Source organism: Cyanistes caeruleus, chromosome 9 (genome assembly GCF_971803275.1).
Source record: "Cyanistes caeruleus chromosome 9, bCyaCae1.hap1.1, whole genome shotgun sequence".
Classification (NCBI taxonomy): Eukaryota; Metazoa; Chordata; class Aves; order Passeriformes; family Paridae; genus Cyanistes; species Cyanistes caeruleus.
The window spans coordinates 5,745,972-5,763,309 of NC_141709.1; the positions used below are offsets into that span (position 1 = coordinate 5,745,972).

Sequence of the window (17,338 nt, forward strand, 5' to 3'; positions counted from 1 at the left end):
AGCCCCCTTTCATTGTTTTCCACCAGAAATGGTTTTTACCCAGCTGTTGGTTGGGATATTAACTCTCTTCAATAACTGATGCACACAGGACTGAAGGAAAATCTAATTAGACAAAATGGGAAGGATAGTGGAGATTTGCTGATTTTCAGGATTCAGGCTATTTACAAGCAGTGACACATCCAGGTCCTGGGCACTGTTTGAAATGAGGTAAGTGGGGAAACTCCACAGTCAAACAGGTTTATAATATCTGAGGAACCAAAACTCCCTATGAGAGGGCCACATCTAAATGACATCTCACAAATCTCATCCTCCCAAAGAAGCTGACCTGGAGCAACCCATCACCCCATAAATCCCCATACAGGAGATGAGGCAGTCTGAATAGATGCAGATGATACAGATTTGATTAGAATCATCTGTTTGCCTTCAAGTGCTTCATAATACTCAAAAAATAGTTGTAAAAAAAAGCCAAGTACCTGTGACTGAGTCAGATTAATGTCCCATTTTTGGGAGGGGGTTACTCAACCTGCTGCCTCTGAGACCAGCTCTGAACATCCCTATGGACCCCAGACTCCACATTGCTGGACCTGTGGGCACCATGCATCCAGAAGGGTGGAAGGAAGGCTGAAATCTTCCTTTGCAAGAGCAGGGAGGTCCCAGTGAAGCTCTGCTTTCTGCAGGCTTATAAGAACTGGAAAGGGGAATTGAAGGGTCATCCAATCACTAGAGATGAAGCTGTTCTTAGACCTGGGCAGAAATAAAACTGTGGTTGATGAGCAAGGCTTTGTGAAGGAAGCTAGAAGTTTGCACATGAAAATAATGGATTATGAATAATTTGAGAACCTTAAAAGGCAAGAAAAATAGAAGTGTAAAATGCAAAAATAGGGGGTGTGGGCAATTCCAGAGGGGCCTTTTCTTTTACATTTGAAGAAAAATGAGTAAAAGAAAATAGAGGGAAAAAAATCAATATCAAAATACAGCACACTGATCAACCAGATATCATTTCACCCCACCAAAATCCTCATTTCAGTTTAAAGAAATCATCAGAACAATCCTCCAATTCTCACATATCCACAGGACAATAAAAGCCCTTTCCACTGCAGAACCTACAAAGAAACTACTCTCAGCACCTTCCTTCCAAATCCAGCTATTTGTTGGCTCTGTCTCCAACCCTGAAATATCATGACAGAGAACTTGGAGCCTCTGACCTGGTTCATCTGGTGCATCTGGTGATGCCTTTAGTCCCAGAATTTTACACAAGACCATCTTCAAAACAAACTATATTTGTTTAATTGAAAATATTTGCTTTCTACCACTACAGAGCTGCCTTTTGATTTTCAAGCTCTGGACACAGTTGTAATTAGGGCTCCCTGAGCTGGGGCCACATAGGGAAGTGACTTAATTGTCAAAGCAAGCACAAGCTCATTGTCTGGGGAAGTGCCAGCATGGGCTTTGGGGTGTAAGCAGAGCTGCATGGATTAGGTTTTGCTTTTGACATTGGTGCCTTGGCTTTTGTCCTGTGGATGGCATCGCTTGCATGGGAAGGAAGGAGGAGGCAAACTGTAAGGAAGCCAAGATGGAAAAGATACACTTTAGACAGTAGATCCCACTGCGGGGTGTCTGTGCCACTCAGTGCATCCCAGTGCTTTGTCCTGAGATCCAAAGCGAGTGCGGGGAGGTCTCAGAGGTTCCCCTCCTGAGCTGGCTGCAGGGCAGGAGGGTTAAGCAGCGGCCCATGATCAGTGCTCCACTGAGTGGTGGCAAGAAATGAAAGTGAACTGCTTGGGGTATTGGGGAGGATGAAACAGGGAAACTTTATGAATATGATTGTTTAGCAAAAGATTCTGAAAATATGAAGCCTAGAATCGAAATAGAAATGAGAGCTAGCTTTGAGTCATGGGATACTGAGTGCTAGTTAATAAATATCCGAAGAACAATAGCCTAGCCAGCTAAAGGAGAATCCCTGTTGATGAAACTATGTCCTTCTGCTGATAGAGAATCCAAAGGTCAAGCAGCAAGAGAGGAATTTGTAAAGCTTTTAGAGTTTGGAATGTAACACTGTATGGTAATGTAGTAATTCCTATAGGCTATATGTAAATTCTTTAGTGGGTGTATCTCGTAGTGATTGGTTCCTGGGAATTAGAATATTCATTATAGAAAGACATACTGAATTGTAACAGGAACTTCACTCACTCTTACTCTTACTCTTACTCTTACTCTTACTATGGTGTTTCCCCCTCGCTCCCCTACTCTCTCTCCCCACTCTCTTGTTACCCCTCTCGCCTAAGCCTCTTTTGCTCTTGATTCCTCCCTCCCCCCTCTTTAACCTCTCTTCTCCTGCGCTCCCCGCTCCACTCTCCCCCGCCACGACCACATGTTCGCTGAGGCTGGTGGTGGACACGGGTCTCTCCCTCTCTTTACCCATATAATAAACTGCTTATACCTGAACAGCTTGACCCTGGAGAAGTCTCTCACCGTAAGCAAGTGTTTTGTACATCAATATTGGGGTTTGGTGTGTGTTGGCCAAGGTGAGCTGGTAGACTGCCTGCATCGAACAGTGGTAGGGGTTTCATGTGGCTTTAATGCAGAACTTTGTTCTGAATCTTATTTTTCTTCAATTATTAAGACTTTTTGCTTGGGCTCTGCTTTATCTTCTCAATACCTTCTTAGGCTAATAGATAAAGTTTAATTTTGGGTTAAAGGCCACCAATGTTTTTGTCAAGCTTTGGAAACAACCTTTGCCCTCTCTGTCCTTCCATCTTTTCACCCTACCACAGTAACATCCCAAACTTTTTCTCATAGCCACATAAAGCTTGAGAATTGTGAAACTGAAATTTCACAACTGAAATTTGTGATTCAGAACACCTCTCAAAGTACAGCTGATACCACAAATAACTTGGAGTGTTTTCAGGACTATGTGGGTGTTTGCCTCAACCCCTTGGTAGGGATGGCTGTACATGACTGTGTCTCACCTACTTTTTTGTCATACTCTATATATCTTAGGCAAAGTATTAATTTATATGTATGATATTCATTTTGTATACACAGACATGATTCAGCCTCGTTTGGGGAGCCCTAGTGATCCAGAATTATAACTGGCAGACAAAGCGGGGAGCTCTATTGAAGTAAGTTCAGCTACTCACAAGGTTCAGTGCTGGAATGCAGTTGCAGATTTGGGGTTGCAAGAAAAATCCCAGCTTTCTGGAATCCCAATGATAGTGATGAGTCTTAAATTCATATGACTGATGGAAAGAATAACTCAATGAGAATCTTTCCCCCACTAGAAGAGACTTCCACATAATTAACCAATCTCCTATTCAGGCAAAAATTCTATGGGAAAAAGTTGGGTTTTGGTTTGAATAAAACATGGTAAAATCTACACTGAGAAAAATGATGGTTGACATACAATGGTGTGTTTACAATGACATATGTGAGCAAATATTGTACTTTCTTTTGACTTAGTGCTGTATATTAAAGAGATAAATTGTCTCTCTCTATGTTAAGCAGAAAATCCTCATATTAGCTTCTCAAAGCCCAAATATTTTTCTGAATGATGAAGACAATATTTTTTCCCAAATTCAGGTGTTTGAAATGCATAATTTACAGGATAGATTACTGTTTTGTTTGGACTCTATAGTGGAAAGCTAGAAGAGTAACACAGATTTTGGTTGAGATTCCTATGGCTTCACAGGATTACACTTTTAGACTTGGGGAGAAGTGTTCCTCAAACAAAAATGATGAAGGATTTAGAAGCTAAATTCTGTGTCCTTTCCTCATGGAAGTCTCATTTGTTCCTATCAGGTATCTCAAGTTTTATATATTCCAGGAGCTCTAGGATGCATGCATAGAAAATTTCCATACCAAGCCACCCTATTTGAGCTAAAAGCTGTCTTCCTGAAAGATGTCTTAGTGTTCATTTACAGCCTTCATGTGACAGAGAATCCATCAGGCACCCAGGTACTTTCGCATATTACTTGATTACCTTCACTCAAACCTACACAACAGATTTGTAGTTTGAAGTGATGCAGGATCCACTCTTAGCATCTCACCAGTACTTACTCTGCTGAATAAAGTTTCCCACTTTCATCACATATCACATATCCCTTCCCCAAGCAGAACAAGATGCCCCTTAACATATTTAAGGATGGATCTAAACTGAGCCTCCTTAGTCTCCTGCCACAAAGCCTGGCTTCCAAAACTAATGTAATTCTTGTCACTATTCCTCAGAGAAGGGGTTTGCTAGTGTTGTACACAAAAATAATACATCCTTTCTTCTTCTGCTTGTTATTCCCCAGCTCATATCTACAAGAATCACATTTGCTGCTTTATTTACAGGACCACACAGAGTTTGCGTTCAGTGGGTTGTGCACAATCCCCCCACAGTCCTTGACACCACTGCTGTTTGGCAGAAGACATTTGCCTTTTGTTTATATTTGACATGTGTTCTTCCTCTCTGGACATATGACTTTGCATTTGACTTTGCTTTTGAACAAGCCCTTTTTATCAAACAACCAAGTCAGGCAGCACAACTGACTCATTACCAGCAGGAATTGCTGTTCTGCTCACTTTGGGGTCATAGCCACTTTTTACTGTCAGGGATTTTCTTTCACATCTTTTCACATCTTTGATAAAGATACTAAAGAATACTGAGCAAAAAGAAAATCTTATTGAGAGTCTGTAAGAACACACACTGCATACTAATATCTCAGTGATCCTTATTTTCTAAAATACATTTTGTTACTTGTTGTTAGTCCACTGAATAAGGGCTGCATGGATATCTTTAGTGTTACTTAATCAAAATGAGACTAAATGTGAATTACAGAAGTCTTTTTCATCAGTGGTTGCTTCCATCAACAAAGTCTCTGTAATTTAATTTAGTAATTGTTTTTATTTTTAAATAGTTCATCTTGATCCTTGTTGGCAAGATCTTTTTACTTAGGGAATAGGATTTTTTTTTTTAAATTTCAAGCATATTGATATCCAGGCCTACATTTTGCTGGCTTTTATGAAATGGAATAACAATGTGATCCTTTGCATCTAGAAAACCATAATTTTCTAACCTGATGTGCAATTCATTATGTTCTACAAAAACAGGTCCGATGCAGAAATACCCCAAGCTGATTTCAATTATTTTTATATAGTTTATGTATTTAGAAACTTATATACAGCTTTTAGAAACCCCAGGGATGCTTCTCCACTGGTAGCACAAAACCTTCATTATCTGCTTCCCAGCCTTAAATCTCCTATCAGACATAAAGAATGAATCCTGTCTCTGCACTCCGAGGTGGTCTGCAGTGGACATTTCACCCTCACAGGACTCCTCCCCAGCCAAGTGAGACACTGTTTGCATAGGGATTTTCCAGGCATTTTGAGCTTTACCCAAACAGTATTTATGGCATGTCAGACTGCCTTTGATGGAGACTTCCCATTCTCTCTCCCTCCTTCCCTCCCTCTTGTCTTGCCTAAGCAGGCTGTAGCAGTGATTTTAGCATCCCCATCATCCATATCATTACAGGGACGCTTGGTAATATGCATCATCTCACACAAACGTTTCCCATTCCTTCGACCTAGTATCAATCTAATGTTTGACTACTCCAATATCTCCATTAAGTGTCTGTATTTTTGTTGACTTTTGTACCTGGCTGTGGCTGCTTGGCTCTATCTCCTCCCTGACTAGAGGAAATGGAAGTGCTGCAGCAGCTGCAGTCTCACAGACCGAGGACGAATACCAGCGGACAAACATCGCCAGGACCAACCCCGGAGACTGCGGAGGCGGGAGCATGAGAACGTGAGTGCAGAGCGGGGAACCCAGCCATCCGAGGGGGACAGCCCTAAAGGACTGGGGACAGCTGCCAGGGATGGGGAACAGGTCCGGGAGGCCCGGGCGGTCCCCGCCCGCGGCGCCTTCAGCACCACTCGCCGGGGACAGCGTCCGGCCCCGCCGCGGTCCCCGATAGCGGAGCGGCGCCCCTAAACATTCCCCGAACGTCCCCACCCCGGGGTGCAGCCCCAGGAGCCCTCCCAGGGCTCCCCCCGTCTCCCCCGACCCCCCCTCTGCCGCGGACACTGACCGAACATCTGGATGTGCCCCTTGGTGATGGGGTTGAAGCTGCCGCAGGCCAGCAGGATAACGTGGGTCTTGGTGGTCTCGGTCATGGTGCGGCCCTGCCCGGCCCCACCGCGGTCTGTGGCTCGGTGCGGCTGCGGGAGAGAGGAGGGCGGAGGGATGGAGCAGGGCCGGGCGGGAGCGGGGGTGGCGCCGCGGCTGCGGGAGCCGGGCCGGGGCCGCCCCTCTCCAGCGCGGCCCGGGGCGCGGCCTCCGTGGAGTCCTACACACGCGTGTGTGTGTACATTCATGTGCACACTCACGGATACACATCCATCCCCGCGTCATGGAGAGGGGCACGAGCCCTGGCACAGATGTGCCCATGCACACACACACAGATGGGCACACAGCCGCATCTGCTCTATGTACACTCATACTCATAGAGGTGCAGCAGAGACACACTGGCATCCCCGGGACTGAGGAGATGTAACAGGAGGTTTAATCTGCACATGAGGAGGCTGAAGGATAACCTTATTATGCCTTACAACTCTCTGAAAGGAGGGTAACCAGGTGGGGGCACAGTATTTTCTCCCAGGCAAACAGCAAAAGGACAAGGAGACATAGTCTTAGGAGAGACTTCAGGAAGAATTTCTTCACAGAAAGGGTGATTAGACATTGGAATGGGCTGCCCAGAGAGGCAGTGGAGTCACCGTCCCTAGAGGTGTTTAAGGAAAGACTAGATGTGACACTTAATGACATGATGTAGTTGGCAAGGTGGTAATCAGTCATAGATTTGACTTGATAACCTCAGAGGTCTTTTCCAGCCTAACCAATTTTGTAATCTGCACAACTCAGTGCTCATGGGCAGCTATGTGTGTTTCCCCTGTGCTGCTCAAGTGGTCCCAGCCTAGGACCTGCATAGGTATCCCAGCTCCTCCAGTCCCAGCACAATATTGCTGCAGCGCCTGGGGTTCTATGGGGAAATTAACTTCAGCTTCACCCAACACATACATTGCCTGAAAGAGACCAACACCAGATAGATGCTATGCATTTACCAAAAACCAGCCTTTACTGCAAGGTAAACTTGCAGACTACCAGACTACCCAACTGTCTAATTTTCTAAATTTCTCATTTTTAGGACTGCAGCATTGCTGTTCTCCACTAAAGATGGTCCTTGACCTGAACACGGGCTAGCAGAGCCCTCTCTGCTTACAGCCACTGAAGAGGAGCTGCAGGCAGCTCACTTCAGCCCCTTCCCAATGGCTGTCCTGGCCTTATCTCTGGCTCCCACACACAGATTTTCCCCTCAGCAGGGAGTTATTTGCCACGAACAGGTCTCCCTTGCTACCTTCATCTGTCTTCCTCCTCTGTCCTTAAGAGGATACTCCCCAGACACTCATTTCTGCCTTCTTATGGCAGAGGTTTTTAGCCCTACTCTAGCAGTGTGCTGTGTTTCTCCTTGTCCTGCTAAGATTAATTATTCACAGTCCTTTGCTTGAAAACTTTTTCCCTCACAGCTCAGCCAGGTGCTGGGATATTCATCAGCCTGGGTGATATGAAGGAGCAAGATCACTAGGGAATGAACCCAAGACGATGCTGAATATGTTTGTTCAGGGACCCCTTAAATGCTTGTTGTGGAGGCCCTGGCTGCACTCTCAGGAGAAACACTGATAGCAAGGGGTGGTCTGTCTCACTGGATAGGGGTGTGGTAACCTCCAGGGTTATATTTCTATCCTGATTTTTAATTCAGACTAAGCTGGTGTTGAGGGAGAGATGCTGAGACAGGTGGTATACTCTGTCCCTTGTTCCCTGCTCTATCTTCTGACTGGCTCTGTATGGACATATGATGATTCAATGGGATTAGATTTTGGGGTTGTGTTGGGCTTTTTCCTGTGCTGCTCCTCCAAGCTTACCCTGACAAGGAGAGACTCACATTAGGAGAAGAAGCATCTCGGCAGTTTACCCTTCTGTAGCTTATACAACCTGCAGCTGTAGGAGCATTAAGTGCTGCTGCTGCTGAAGGCACAAATGAACTAAACTGCCTTTGGCCTAGTTCTCCCACTGCCTGGTGATGCCAAACACATCCTGCTGGTCCTGACAGCTCCTGTCATCCAGATGAATCTCTCTGCCTGCTTTGTTTCACACCAGGGTTTGACCTTAAACACCAGTAAAAGATCAAGATCACCTGTCCAGATATAGGTTATGCACTGTCTGACCATGGTGGGGTCATGGTCTGGCCAGAACTGCCAGGCCATCGTGAGGATGAGATCTGGGCAGCCCTGTCTGTAGCTCTCCCCTGGCTTTCCTGCTGCCTGCTGGATGGAGAGTGATGTGGTAAATCATCTGTCACTTAGCAACGCTGCTGGCTGGGGAGCAGCAGCAGATTTTGGTGCAGGAGTGATGCCTGCAAGGCTGTGCAGTGGTTATTTCACGTTTTTTCCCCCCAGTATTTTCTTTTACTTGCTGCTTTTCCTGAACATGTGGGTTCAGACAACAGCCCCAGCTGCAGGAGCCAGATGCTTTCTGCCAGCCCTCCCTGTGATCGTTGTGCAGCACTAGAGCACCCAGCGACTCCCAGCAGATTTGAGGTCCAACCCAGCCCATGGTGGCAAGCAGCCATCTTCCACCTGCAGAACTGTTACAGCAGGGCACAGAGAGGACAGAAGGATGATTAGCTGGGGTTTATTCTCTGAGGAAGAAAGCAGCATGGAGAAACACAGGGATCTGCCTACACAGGCAGCTCATATCAGCACTGCAAAATCGTTGCCAGTGGGACTCGAGACAGGTCAAGCACACCTGAAACATGGCCTGTGGCTCACACCAAGGGTATTTCTGCACATGGATTTGTCCAGCTCTTCACCATCTGCACAGACAGGCCCTCAGAGCAGGGGACCATGCAGCAGAAGGCAGGAAGATCATGGCTGTGTTCACTGGGGTGAGGGATGGGGACCCTTAGTTCTCCCAGGACTGCCTCTCACCTTGTCCCTCATCTTGGGCTAGGGAGGAGGAAGAGAAACCTTCCAGCTTTAGGCTTTTAAGCTGACAGTCTGCAAACTCTTTGAAAGAACCCAAACCTATCAGAGAAAAGGACAATTAAAAGGGCTTAAACCATTTGTGAATCCATCCTGGCACATTCTGGAGCCTTTTCTGACAAGGGCTAAGAAGCAGATTCAGTTCTGCTCCACATATGCCAGCCCTATGACTCTAAGAAATTTTTGTAATGCAACAATGCACTTTAAAAGAAAGAAAGAAAAAAAAAAAAAAAAAAAAAAAGGGATCTTGAATAAGGGAGTTGATCACTTGGTGGCCCAGTTGGATTAAAACCCCTGGTTCCCACAAAAGCAGGTTTTAAATTTACACCAGTTTCTGAGATACAATCTGAATTTATCTAGCCAAAGCTCAGGCTTGCAAACCTAGCCCATGGGAGGGAAAGGATTTGCAAATATAAGGAAGCCAGACTGAACTGGCAGATTGAGGCAGGCTAGATAGGCCAAGCTGAACTATGTGCTCATGGAACGGCATAGGAAAATAAATGGCAGCACTCGGCAGTAGCAGCTATGGTGGGAGCCCAGTTGATATGGAGGGAGCTGCCAAACCCATGGCAACCAGGTCTGAGGCCACATTGCATGGGACAGCCTGGCTCAAAGGGAGAAATCTTCCATTTTGGATGACCCGTTGTAGGAGGAGACATTCAAACAAGGAAGGCTGAAAAGCCTTCAGTGAAAGACATGACTTATAACTGAGGTTTGAAAATTTATGAGTAGCCTGGGGAGCTCTTCTCAGGGCTTGGTTCATCATGCACTGAGAGAAGACCACCAAAGGGTGCCATGAGATAAAGCCGGGTATCTATCAAGGTTGAGGACTTAACACCCTGGTTGTGGCCTCTGAACTGACCCCAAGTGCTGTGCAGTGTTTCTGGGGCACTGGACTGACATTTGAGGCAATCTCCTGGGGAAGGTCAGTCTGGGAACCAATTTCTCTCTTGCCCACATTCAGTAAGACCAGCTGAACACTGGCCACAGATGCAATTAGCCTGGCAGCCTATTTAAAGTCTCTGTTTCTGAGGTTACAGCTTGATTTGATCTGCACTGGCAGGATTGTAGCTGGGCTCCTTGGATGGGGAGTGAAACTGAGGCACGCAGCATGGATCCACAGGAATGGCTGCTTGCTCTCTCCCTTCCAAAAGTGAGTTAGCTTTTAGTTAGTGTAAAAGGATACTTCTGCCCTGAATGCACATCACTTAATCTCAAAAAAATAAAAGGAAATCCATTACTTTACAAATTACAAAGATTGGGATAAATTTCTCTAAGAAATGAGGCCTACTTTATAATTTTTTCTTCTGGGTGATATTTGCAAGGGAATAATGAAGGCTTAACAAAACCCTACACAGTTGAAATTCCTGAAGTTTTGCATACAGACTATATTTGGGGGAAAGAGACAATTATTAGGGTAAAATGAGGCTTTTGTCACTAACAATTCAAAATCTAAGTAGGATAATCTGGGATGACAACAAATACACTTTAATTATGATAACATAATTACTGATCAGGAAGAATAAAGGACAAAATTAGGATTGTTTAGGTATCTTCATTCTTTGTTTCTTCCTTCAAATGCTGTTGAGTGCTAATTTCCCACATCACAACATTCAGATTGAAATAAACATCAAACCTACAGAGAATTTGATGTTTCATCATTCAGGTGTTGAGTTGTTCACTCATCTTTCCTTGATCACAGGTTTTCATCCCAAGCAGCAGAAGAATGTGATGTCTCAAAGACACAAAAGCCGAAGTTTGGCACAGAGACAGAGGCCTGTCCAATGCCACATCTGTGCATGAAAACAGGGGCAGAATATCTGCACACAAAGGGGAGACTTTGGACTCAGCGAGTCTTACAAGACAATTAAAGATGCTGATGTTAATGAAGAAAGATGGAAGCAGGTTCCACATGGTCCACCTCTCCATTGCTGTTTTAAATGACCTTGACAAAATTTCTTCTGTTCCCCTATCTATTAAGTGGGGGGTGGTCTTTGCTTACCTCTTAGAGCATGTTTTGAGGATAAACACATCCAAGGTCTGTGAAATGCTGAGCTGGTACTGTGACAGAGGCAGTCGAAGATGTTAAATGGATTCACTTTTGGAATTACAAGGCTTTCCCTCTGGAGAGCAGAGCAGCTTCACTCCTGGGCATTTTTGCTGCATTGTGGCTGAGGGCTGGGTTTTTGCAATGGGTTCACAGTGTCTGCGGTCTACCCTCCTTCTCTGAGGACCGGTGGTGGTTTGGCATTTAGGGAAGGAAGTGGGAAACACTCACGGAAGTGATTTCTCTGGGAGCTGCTGGGAACTTCCTCTGGGTCTGAGACAGGCCAATGGCCGGCCAGTTCTGAGAACTGTCAGCATCTTGCACCATTGAAAATTAGGCCCACCTCTGTGAATACCACCTTTTAAAAACCACACGCCCGGGAACTTCTGTTTCTTAGCTTCTGGCCTTGAACAGGTAACTAGGGGCCGGCTGCTCGCCTGGCCCGCGCGGCCTGCTGCGGTGCTGGCCCTCCCGGGAAGTCTGCCGGGTCCTGTTCTGGTCCTCTTCTGCTAGGGCCCCTTCCCAGGGGGCCGAGCCCTTCCCGGGGAGCTCACCGAGCCCTTTGCAGTGGCACCGCCGGGCCAGGCCGGTCCCTGGCTCGGCTGAAATTCTGCTGCGGCTGAGTTTCACCAGAAACTGCCGGGCAGGGGGAGGGGAAGCTATCGACCGTGTTGCCTTTGAGTGTTAGCCTGGTTGCTGAGATCCTAGCTGTCCTTCCCCAGTGCAGCCACCGAAAATCCTCCGTAAATAGTCCCTGGCAGAGACCACTTGACCATCCACAGGCCCGGCAATATTTAACCCTTTCACTACACAGATGAGACCTGCAGACCATGTCCCTCTCTCCAGGTTAAAAAAGGACAGAGTGATGACACATAGAAAGACAACATGAAGACGTGTTGGTCCGTAAAGAAACAGTCAAGCCCCAGATGAAAGAGGGATAAGGAGATGCTGGATGGGGCTGAAATATTCTTTTGATAGGGCTATGGAGATGATCAATGAATCTCCTTTAATTAATGAAAGAGTCCTGGGGGATGAAGTGTTGAAACTGTAGATCCGAGCAGAGGTATCCATTGATGAAGTAAGCAGATGTTGAAGTAGCTGTGATCCCATGAGATGCTTTGAATAGAGAGAGACAGAGAGATGAGAGCTGATGAAGACCCTTTGCCCCCAGGGAGAAAAGAAGAAAACCTCTGTTCCCAGAGATGATCACAGAGACAGATGGAGAGAACCTTTGCCTTTGAATAACTCATCCTTTAAATAAAACCCCCTGACTTCATAGCCCATTGACACACCTCTAGGAGGGCTGTGAAAATGGGAGGAAATGTCACAATGGTAGAATTTTTGCCCGGGTGGCTGCTATTCGTAGAAATGAAAAGCCATGAGGAAACTGTTTCTTGTGGAGAAGTCTCCATGGCATGGCAAGAGAAAACTCATCTCCCTACAAGGACTGATGAAAAGACTATTGTATAGTTGGTACTGTTTTAACATCCCAGGTTTTGTTTCTACATTGTCAGTTGGGAAAGGAAGAAATTGGGTAGGGGGAGGAAAGGTTTCTGGTGGTTTTATTCTGGTTTCTTATTCTTGTAGTCCTGTTAATAAAGTTTCTTTACTCCTTTTAAGTTTTGAGCCTGGTTTGCCCTTCTCCTAATCCATATCTCACAGCAAGAAATTATTAAGTACCCTGGTGATTTTAGCTAGCACTAAAACCTACCACAGGACCCAGTTCTTTCCCATGCTGTGATATTAATAAAATTATAAACTACAGTTATTGACCCATAGATAACAAAGATGATAATACAAGTTGACCTCTATGAGAAATCTATTTCTTTTATCACAAATCTCTTGGAACAAAACTAAGGGGAGATTGACTTCGGGATCCCCCTTAAATAGAAGGAAATTATCCCCTTGCTGTGTGCAACAAAAGGTTTGAATTAGAATTTCATCAGAAATAGAGCAGAGCAATCAGCAGCAATGTCAAGCCCTCAAAAATGTTATGTGGGACAATCTGACAACAAATCTGAAACTGTGAAAGAGCCTTCTGAGAGTCGAGAAGGTGTGGGAGAGAAACTCATGAACACACTGTTCTAGTGGACAGATTGATTTCAAAATTATAATAATTCGGAGGGAGGGGGTCTACATTCTTTCATCCCAAGGGAAGCTTCTGCTCTCCCTAGCTGACACCTGTCTTCTAGAACCAAGACACCCCTCTCCATCTTTTCTGTTGGCCCCTTCAGGTACTGGAAGGCCACAATCAGGTGCAAGATGCCCTGAGCATGCTGGATCAGGAGCAGAAGGATAAAGCTCCAAATCACACAGACAGTGTGAATGGTCTGGGGAGAGTCCTGGACAATGTGCCCTGAGAGATGCAGTTTCTAAGAGCTGCATTTGTACATTGAACCAGGACATAAAATCCCAGAGTAAAAATTCAACCTGGTTTAGCACAGGACAGGCTCCAGGCAGGCAGGAGTAGCCCCAGTTTGCCCAGTGCTGAACCAGTTTGCTCCTGCTCTTCAGCTGAGAGGCTGGAAGGATGGAGCTGAGCCCCAGGCCTGCTACAGGACCTGCCTGAGGGGCTGCACAGGATTCCATGGGAGGTTTGCCCATGGCTTGCTTCCCAGCCCTGGTTGCACTGAAACCAGGAAAACCATTCTGCAGCCTTGCAAGGCTCCTATTTGAACACTTGGGGCCCTGAAAATTATTTTCTTAAACACATTCCTTTTTTCAACCTGAAAAAATGCAGGGGATTTATTTTTGAAACATGATCTTTCATTTTGTCCTAAGGTCACTTACAGACTCAAATGACAACTTGTATTAGCCACCCACCTTGTGCTCATCTGATCCCAAATTTTCCTCTGCCTCATTTCTTCAGGCTGGCTCATGTGCTTGAATGGACACTGAACTCAGTGGGATTTTTCCTGCCATAAAAAGACAAATTGGAGTACAAAACAAGTCACCATGTTGACACAGGAGGTGGGACCACATGGTATAAATACTGGAAAAACTGAAAATACTGGAAAAAAAATATTGAGCTGTGATAGAATGTTGTACCCAGGTGCAAGGTCACATGAGCCTGATGTGCCCATGTCCTGACTCCACGCTGAGGTGACCCTACCTGGAGCACTATGTCCAGCTCCAGAGCCCCCAGCACAAGAAGGACATGGAGCTGTTGGAGCAAGTCCCAGACAAGGCTACCAAGATGATGAGAGGGATGGACCAGATTTGTTATGAGGAAAGGCTGGGAGAATTGGGGTTGTTGAGCCTGGAGAAAATAAGCTTCAGTGTGACCTTGCAGTACCTGAGGGGAGCCTACATCAAAGATGGAGAGAGAATATTTAAAAGGGATGGAGTGACAGACAAGGGAGAATGGCTTCCCACTGCCTGAGGGCAGGGTTGGATGGGATATTGAGCAGAAATTCCTCCCTGTAAGAGTGGTAAGGCACAGGTTGCCAAGAGCAGCTGTGGCTGCCCCATCCCTGGAAATATTCCAGGCCAGGCTGCACAGAGCTCAGAGCAATCTGGTCTAGTGGAAAGTGTCTAATGGAAGGGGGCTTAAAAAGAGATAATCTTCAATGTCTGTTCCAACCCAGATGAGACACATTTGGGACATTTTGAAGTGATCCTTGGGGCCAGGCACCCAAGCTGGCAAACCCTGGGAATCCCCAGTGTGGCAAGCAGGCAGGGAACAGGAGGTCTGGTTTGTGACTCCCTCTTATTTTCTTCTCTTGCCTAAGGATTGAGACACCATCTCTGGAGGTGTTCAAGAGGTATCTGGATGTGGCACTGGGTGACGTGTTTAGTGGTGTAGGGGTTACCATGGCAGTGCTGGGTTGACGGTTGAACTTGATCCTAAAAGTCTCTTCTAACCTTCATGCTTCTATTCTATAATTGCAAAATGAGTGTGATTCCCATTCATGCCTTTATTCCTTACCAACTTATTTTTGCTCACACTCTCTTTGCAATGCTAACTTCAGCTTGTAAGTTATGAAGAATAAGAGTCAGTTAGTGATAATGGCCTTAATAAAAACAAGTTTCCTTTCTTTCCTTTTCCCCCCTCATTTGGTGTGTGCTTTAGCAACAGTGTTGATGACTGACTTGATGACCTTAAGACCTCCAAGGCTGATAGTTCTATGATTCTGTGTGGGAAGTCCAAGCCTACATGCACTTTTTCTGCTGAAACTTTTCTTGTCACAAAAGTGCAAGGCCACTACCACGCTTGCGCTGAGGGCCTGAGCCAGCAGTGTGCCCTTATTGGCCAAGAAGGCAAACAATCCTGGAGTGCATCAGGAAGTGCATTCCTGGTGGTCAGAGAGGTGATCCTGCCCTTCTGCTCAGCCCTAGTGAGGTATATCTAGAGTGCTGTGTCCAGGTCTGGGCTCCTCAGGACAAGAGAGACTTGGAGCTCCTGGAGCAGGTCTAGTGGATGCTGTGCAGGTGAGGAAGGACATGAAACAGCTCTCTCACAAGGAAAAGTTGAAGGATCTGCAGCTGTTTAGCCTTGAGAGGAGGCACAGCTGAGAGGGGCCGTCATCCGTCTCTGTCCCTGTTTGCAGTGAGGGTTCAGAACAGGGACCAGGCTCTGCTCCCTGGGGCCCAGCAATGCCCAACCATGGGCAGAAATGGATGCCTAGGAAATTCCATCTGAATATGATGAACTTCTTTCCTGTGCAATGACCAAGCATTGGAACAGAGACGAGAAAGGGTATGGAGTCTTTCTCACCGGCGATACTCCAGACCTGCCTGGACACAATCCTGTGCCATGTGCTCTGGGATGACCCTGCTTGAGCAGGGAAGTGGGACCGGGTGACCCACTGTAGTCCCTTCCAACCTGCCCTGTTCTGTGTTTCTGTGACTGGGTCTCCCGCCAGCGCCATGGGCCTCTCGGCAAGCCGCCCCTCCGAGAGGGCCGAGAGGGGAAATGTGATAAAGACGGCTGTCGCTGTGCGGGTTCGCGCGGGTCAGGACGCGGATGCAAGGTGCTGGGATGCGCCGAGGTTACCATGGGGACGCCTCACCGCCCCCTCGGTTGCCGTAGCAGTGGGCGGGGGAAGGGTTTGCCGGTGGCGCCGCCGGAAGTGCCGGCGGGGGCGGGGTCCGGCCCGGAAGCGCAGCCGGCGCGGCGGGAGGGCCTCGGCGCCTCAGCGGGGCGGGAGAGCGGCGAGCGGACACTGCCGGTGCCGGAGCAGCGAAGCCGGGGCTGCCTGGGCCACCAAGAGGCCGGACCGGCGGGGCGCGGACTGTCCTGCCCGATTTGTGCGCAGAGCGGAGACACCCCGCCCCTTCCTCTCCCGCGGTCCCTGCACGGGAAGATGGCGGCGGCGGCGGGAGGTGGCGGCGGCGGTGGCGCGGGGGCGGCGGGCCGGCCCGGGCTGTGAGAGCCGCGGCGGGACGGCAGGTGAGCGGCGGAGGATGAGCCTGCTGTGCGCGCAGTATCTCCGGTGAGTATCTCCGGAGCGCGGCGAGTAGGCGAGGCCGCGGCCGGACTGTCCGGGGACGGCGGGGAGCGGGCGGACTTCGAGCCCTAAGGCCTCGGAGCGGCAATGAGGGCTGCTGGGCGGTGAGCGGGCCGTGCCCGGGGCGGTGTGGGGGACCCAGCCTCCGCGCTCCCGAGCCCTGCGGGTGGGTGGGCTTGGCTGCCGCATGGCTCAGGGCTCCCCAGCAAGGTCACGCCGGTACCTTGGAGCTGCGGGGAGGGTAGGAGAGTCCACCGTCTTCCCTGCCGGAATTCTGTATTGCTTCCCAAGGAAGTGGAAGGGTAACCCGCCGCTGCGGAGTGACCGCGAAGTTTGACACCGGCTGTGGAGCGGGACCAGTGCTCGCAGGCCCGGGAGGTGCTCTGGGAGAACGGGAGTAGCAGGACTCGTGTCTCAGCTCTCGCCATCAGCTGGAAGTCCTCAGTCACGGCTGACACAGGCGGTCGGTGCTGGTGACGGTCAGCTGAGGGGTTGGGAGGGGAGTGAGGCTGCCAGGGCTGTGCTTTGAGACAGAACCATTCCTGCGTCCCTCAAGTCGAGAGCAGGAGTTACTTCACATTGATACGAGCAGAACTTTGATAGGCTTTGGGGTGATCTTATACCCAAATGCTCGTTCTCTAGTAGTTTTGGAAAACAGCGTCTACAAATGGCTTTTCAGTAGCTGTAAAGTACTAAACGTCCAGGTTGATTGTGTTGTGTCACCCCTGACTCTTTGAGAACACCTCATGGAAAAGAAGTAGGTATG

At 47.7% G+C, this 17,338-nt stretch overlaps 2 protein-coding genes across 22 annotated transcripts in view; one reads left to right on the plus strand and one right to left on the minus strand.

Annotated features, from left to right (window-relative positions):
• The window catches only part of NMNAT2 (nicotinamide nucleotide adenylyltransferase 2), a 35,162-nt gene extending 18,937 nt beyond the window's left edge, over window positions 1-16,225 (minus strand). The window contains exons 1-3 of one of the 5 annotated variants that reach the window (XM_086842716.1): window positions 16,119-16,220; window positions 13,946-14,037; window positions 6,069-6,198 (exon numbers count right to left, since the gene is read on the minus strand). In XM_086842716.1, coding sequence (XP_086698842.1) covers window positions 6,069-6,153 — 85 coding nt within the window. In that variant the 5' untranslated portion in view covers window positions 6,154-6,198; window positions 13,946-14,037; window positions 16,119-16,220. Of the gene's footprint in view, window positions 1-6,068; window positions 6,199-11,077; window positions 11,925-13,945 lie in introns of those variants that run through there. The other 4 variants (XM_086842714.1, XM_086842715.1, XM_086842713.1 and 1 more) reach the window with 4 other exon arrangements.
• A 1-nt stretch (window position 16,226) lies between these two features.
• SMG7 (SMG7 nonsense mediated mRNA decay factor) overlaps window positions 16,227-17,338 on the plus strand; it is a 52,744-nt gene continuing 51,632 nt past the window's right edge. For 15 of the 17 annotated variants that reach the window (XM_023931633.2, XM_023931638.2, XM_023931637.2 and 12 more), the window contains exon 1: window positions 16,429-16,557. In XM_023931633.2, the coding sequence (XP_023787401.2) occupies window positions 16,529-16,557 (29 nt within the window). In that variant the 5' untranslated portion in view covers window positions 16,429-16,528. Of the gene's footprint in view, window positions 16,558-17,338 lie in introns of all 17 variants that reach the window. The other 2 variants (XM_086842683.1, XM_086842687.1) reach the window with 2 other exon arrangements.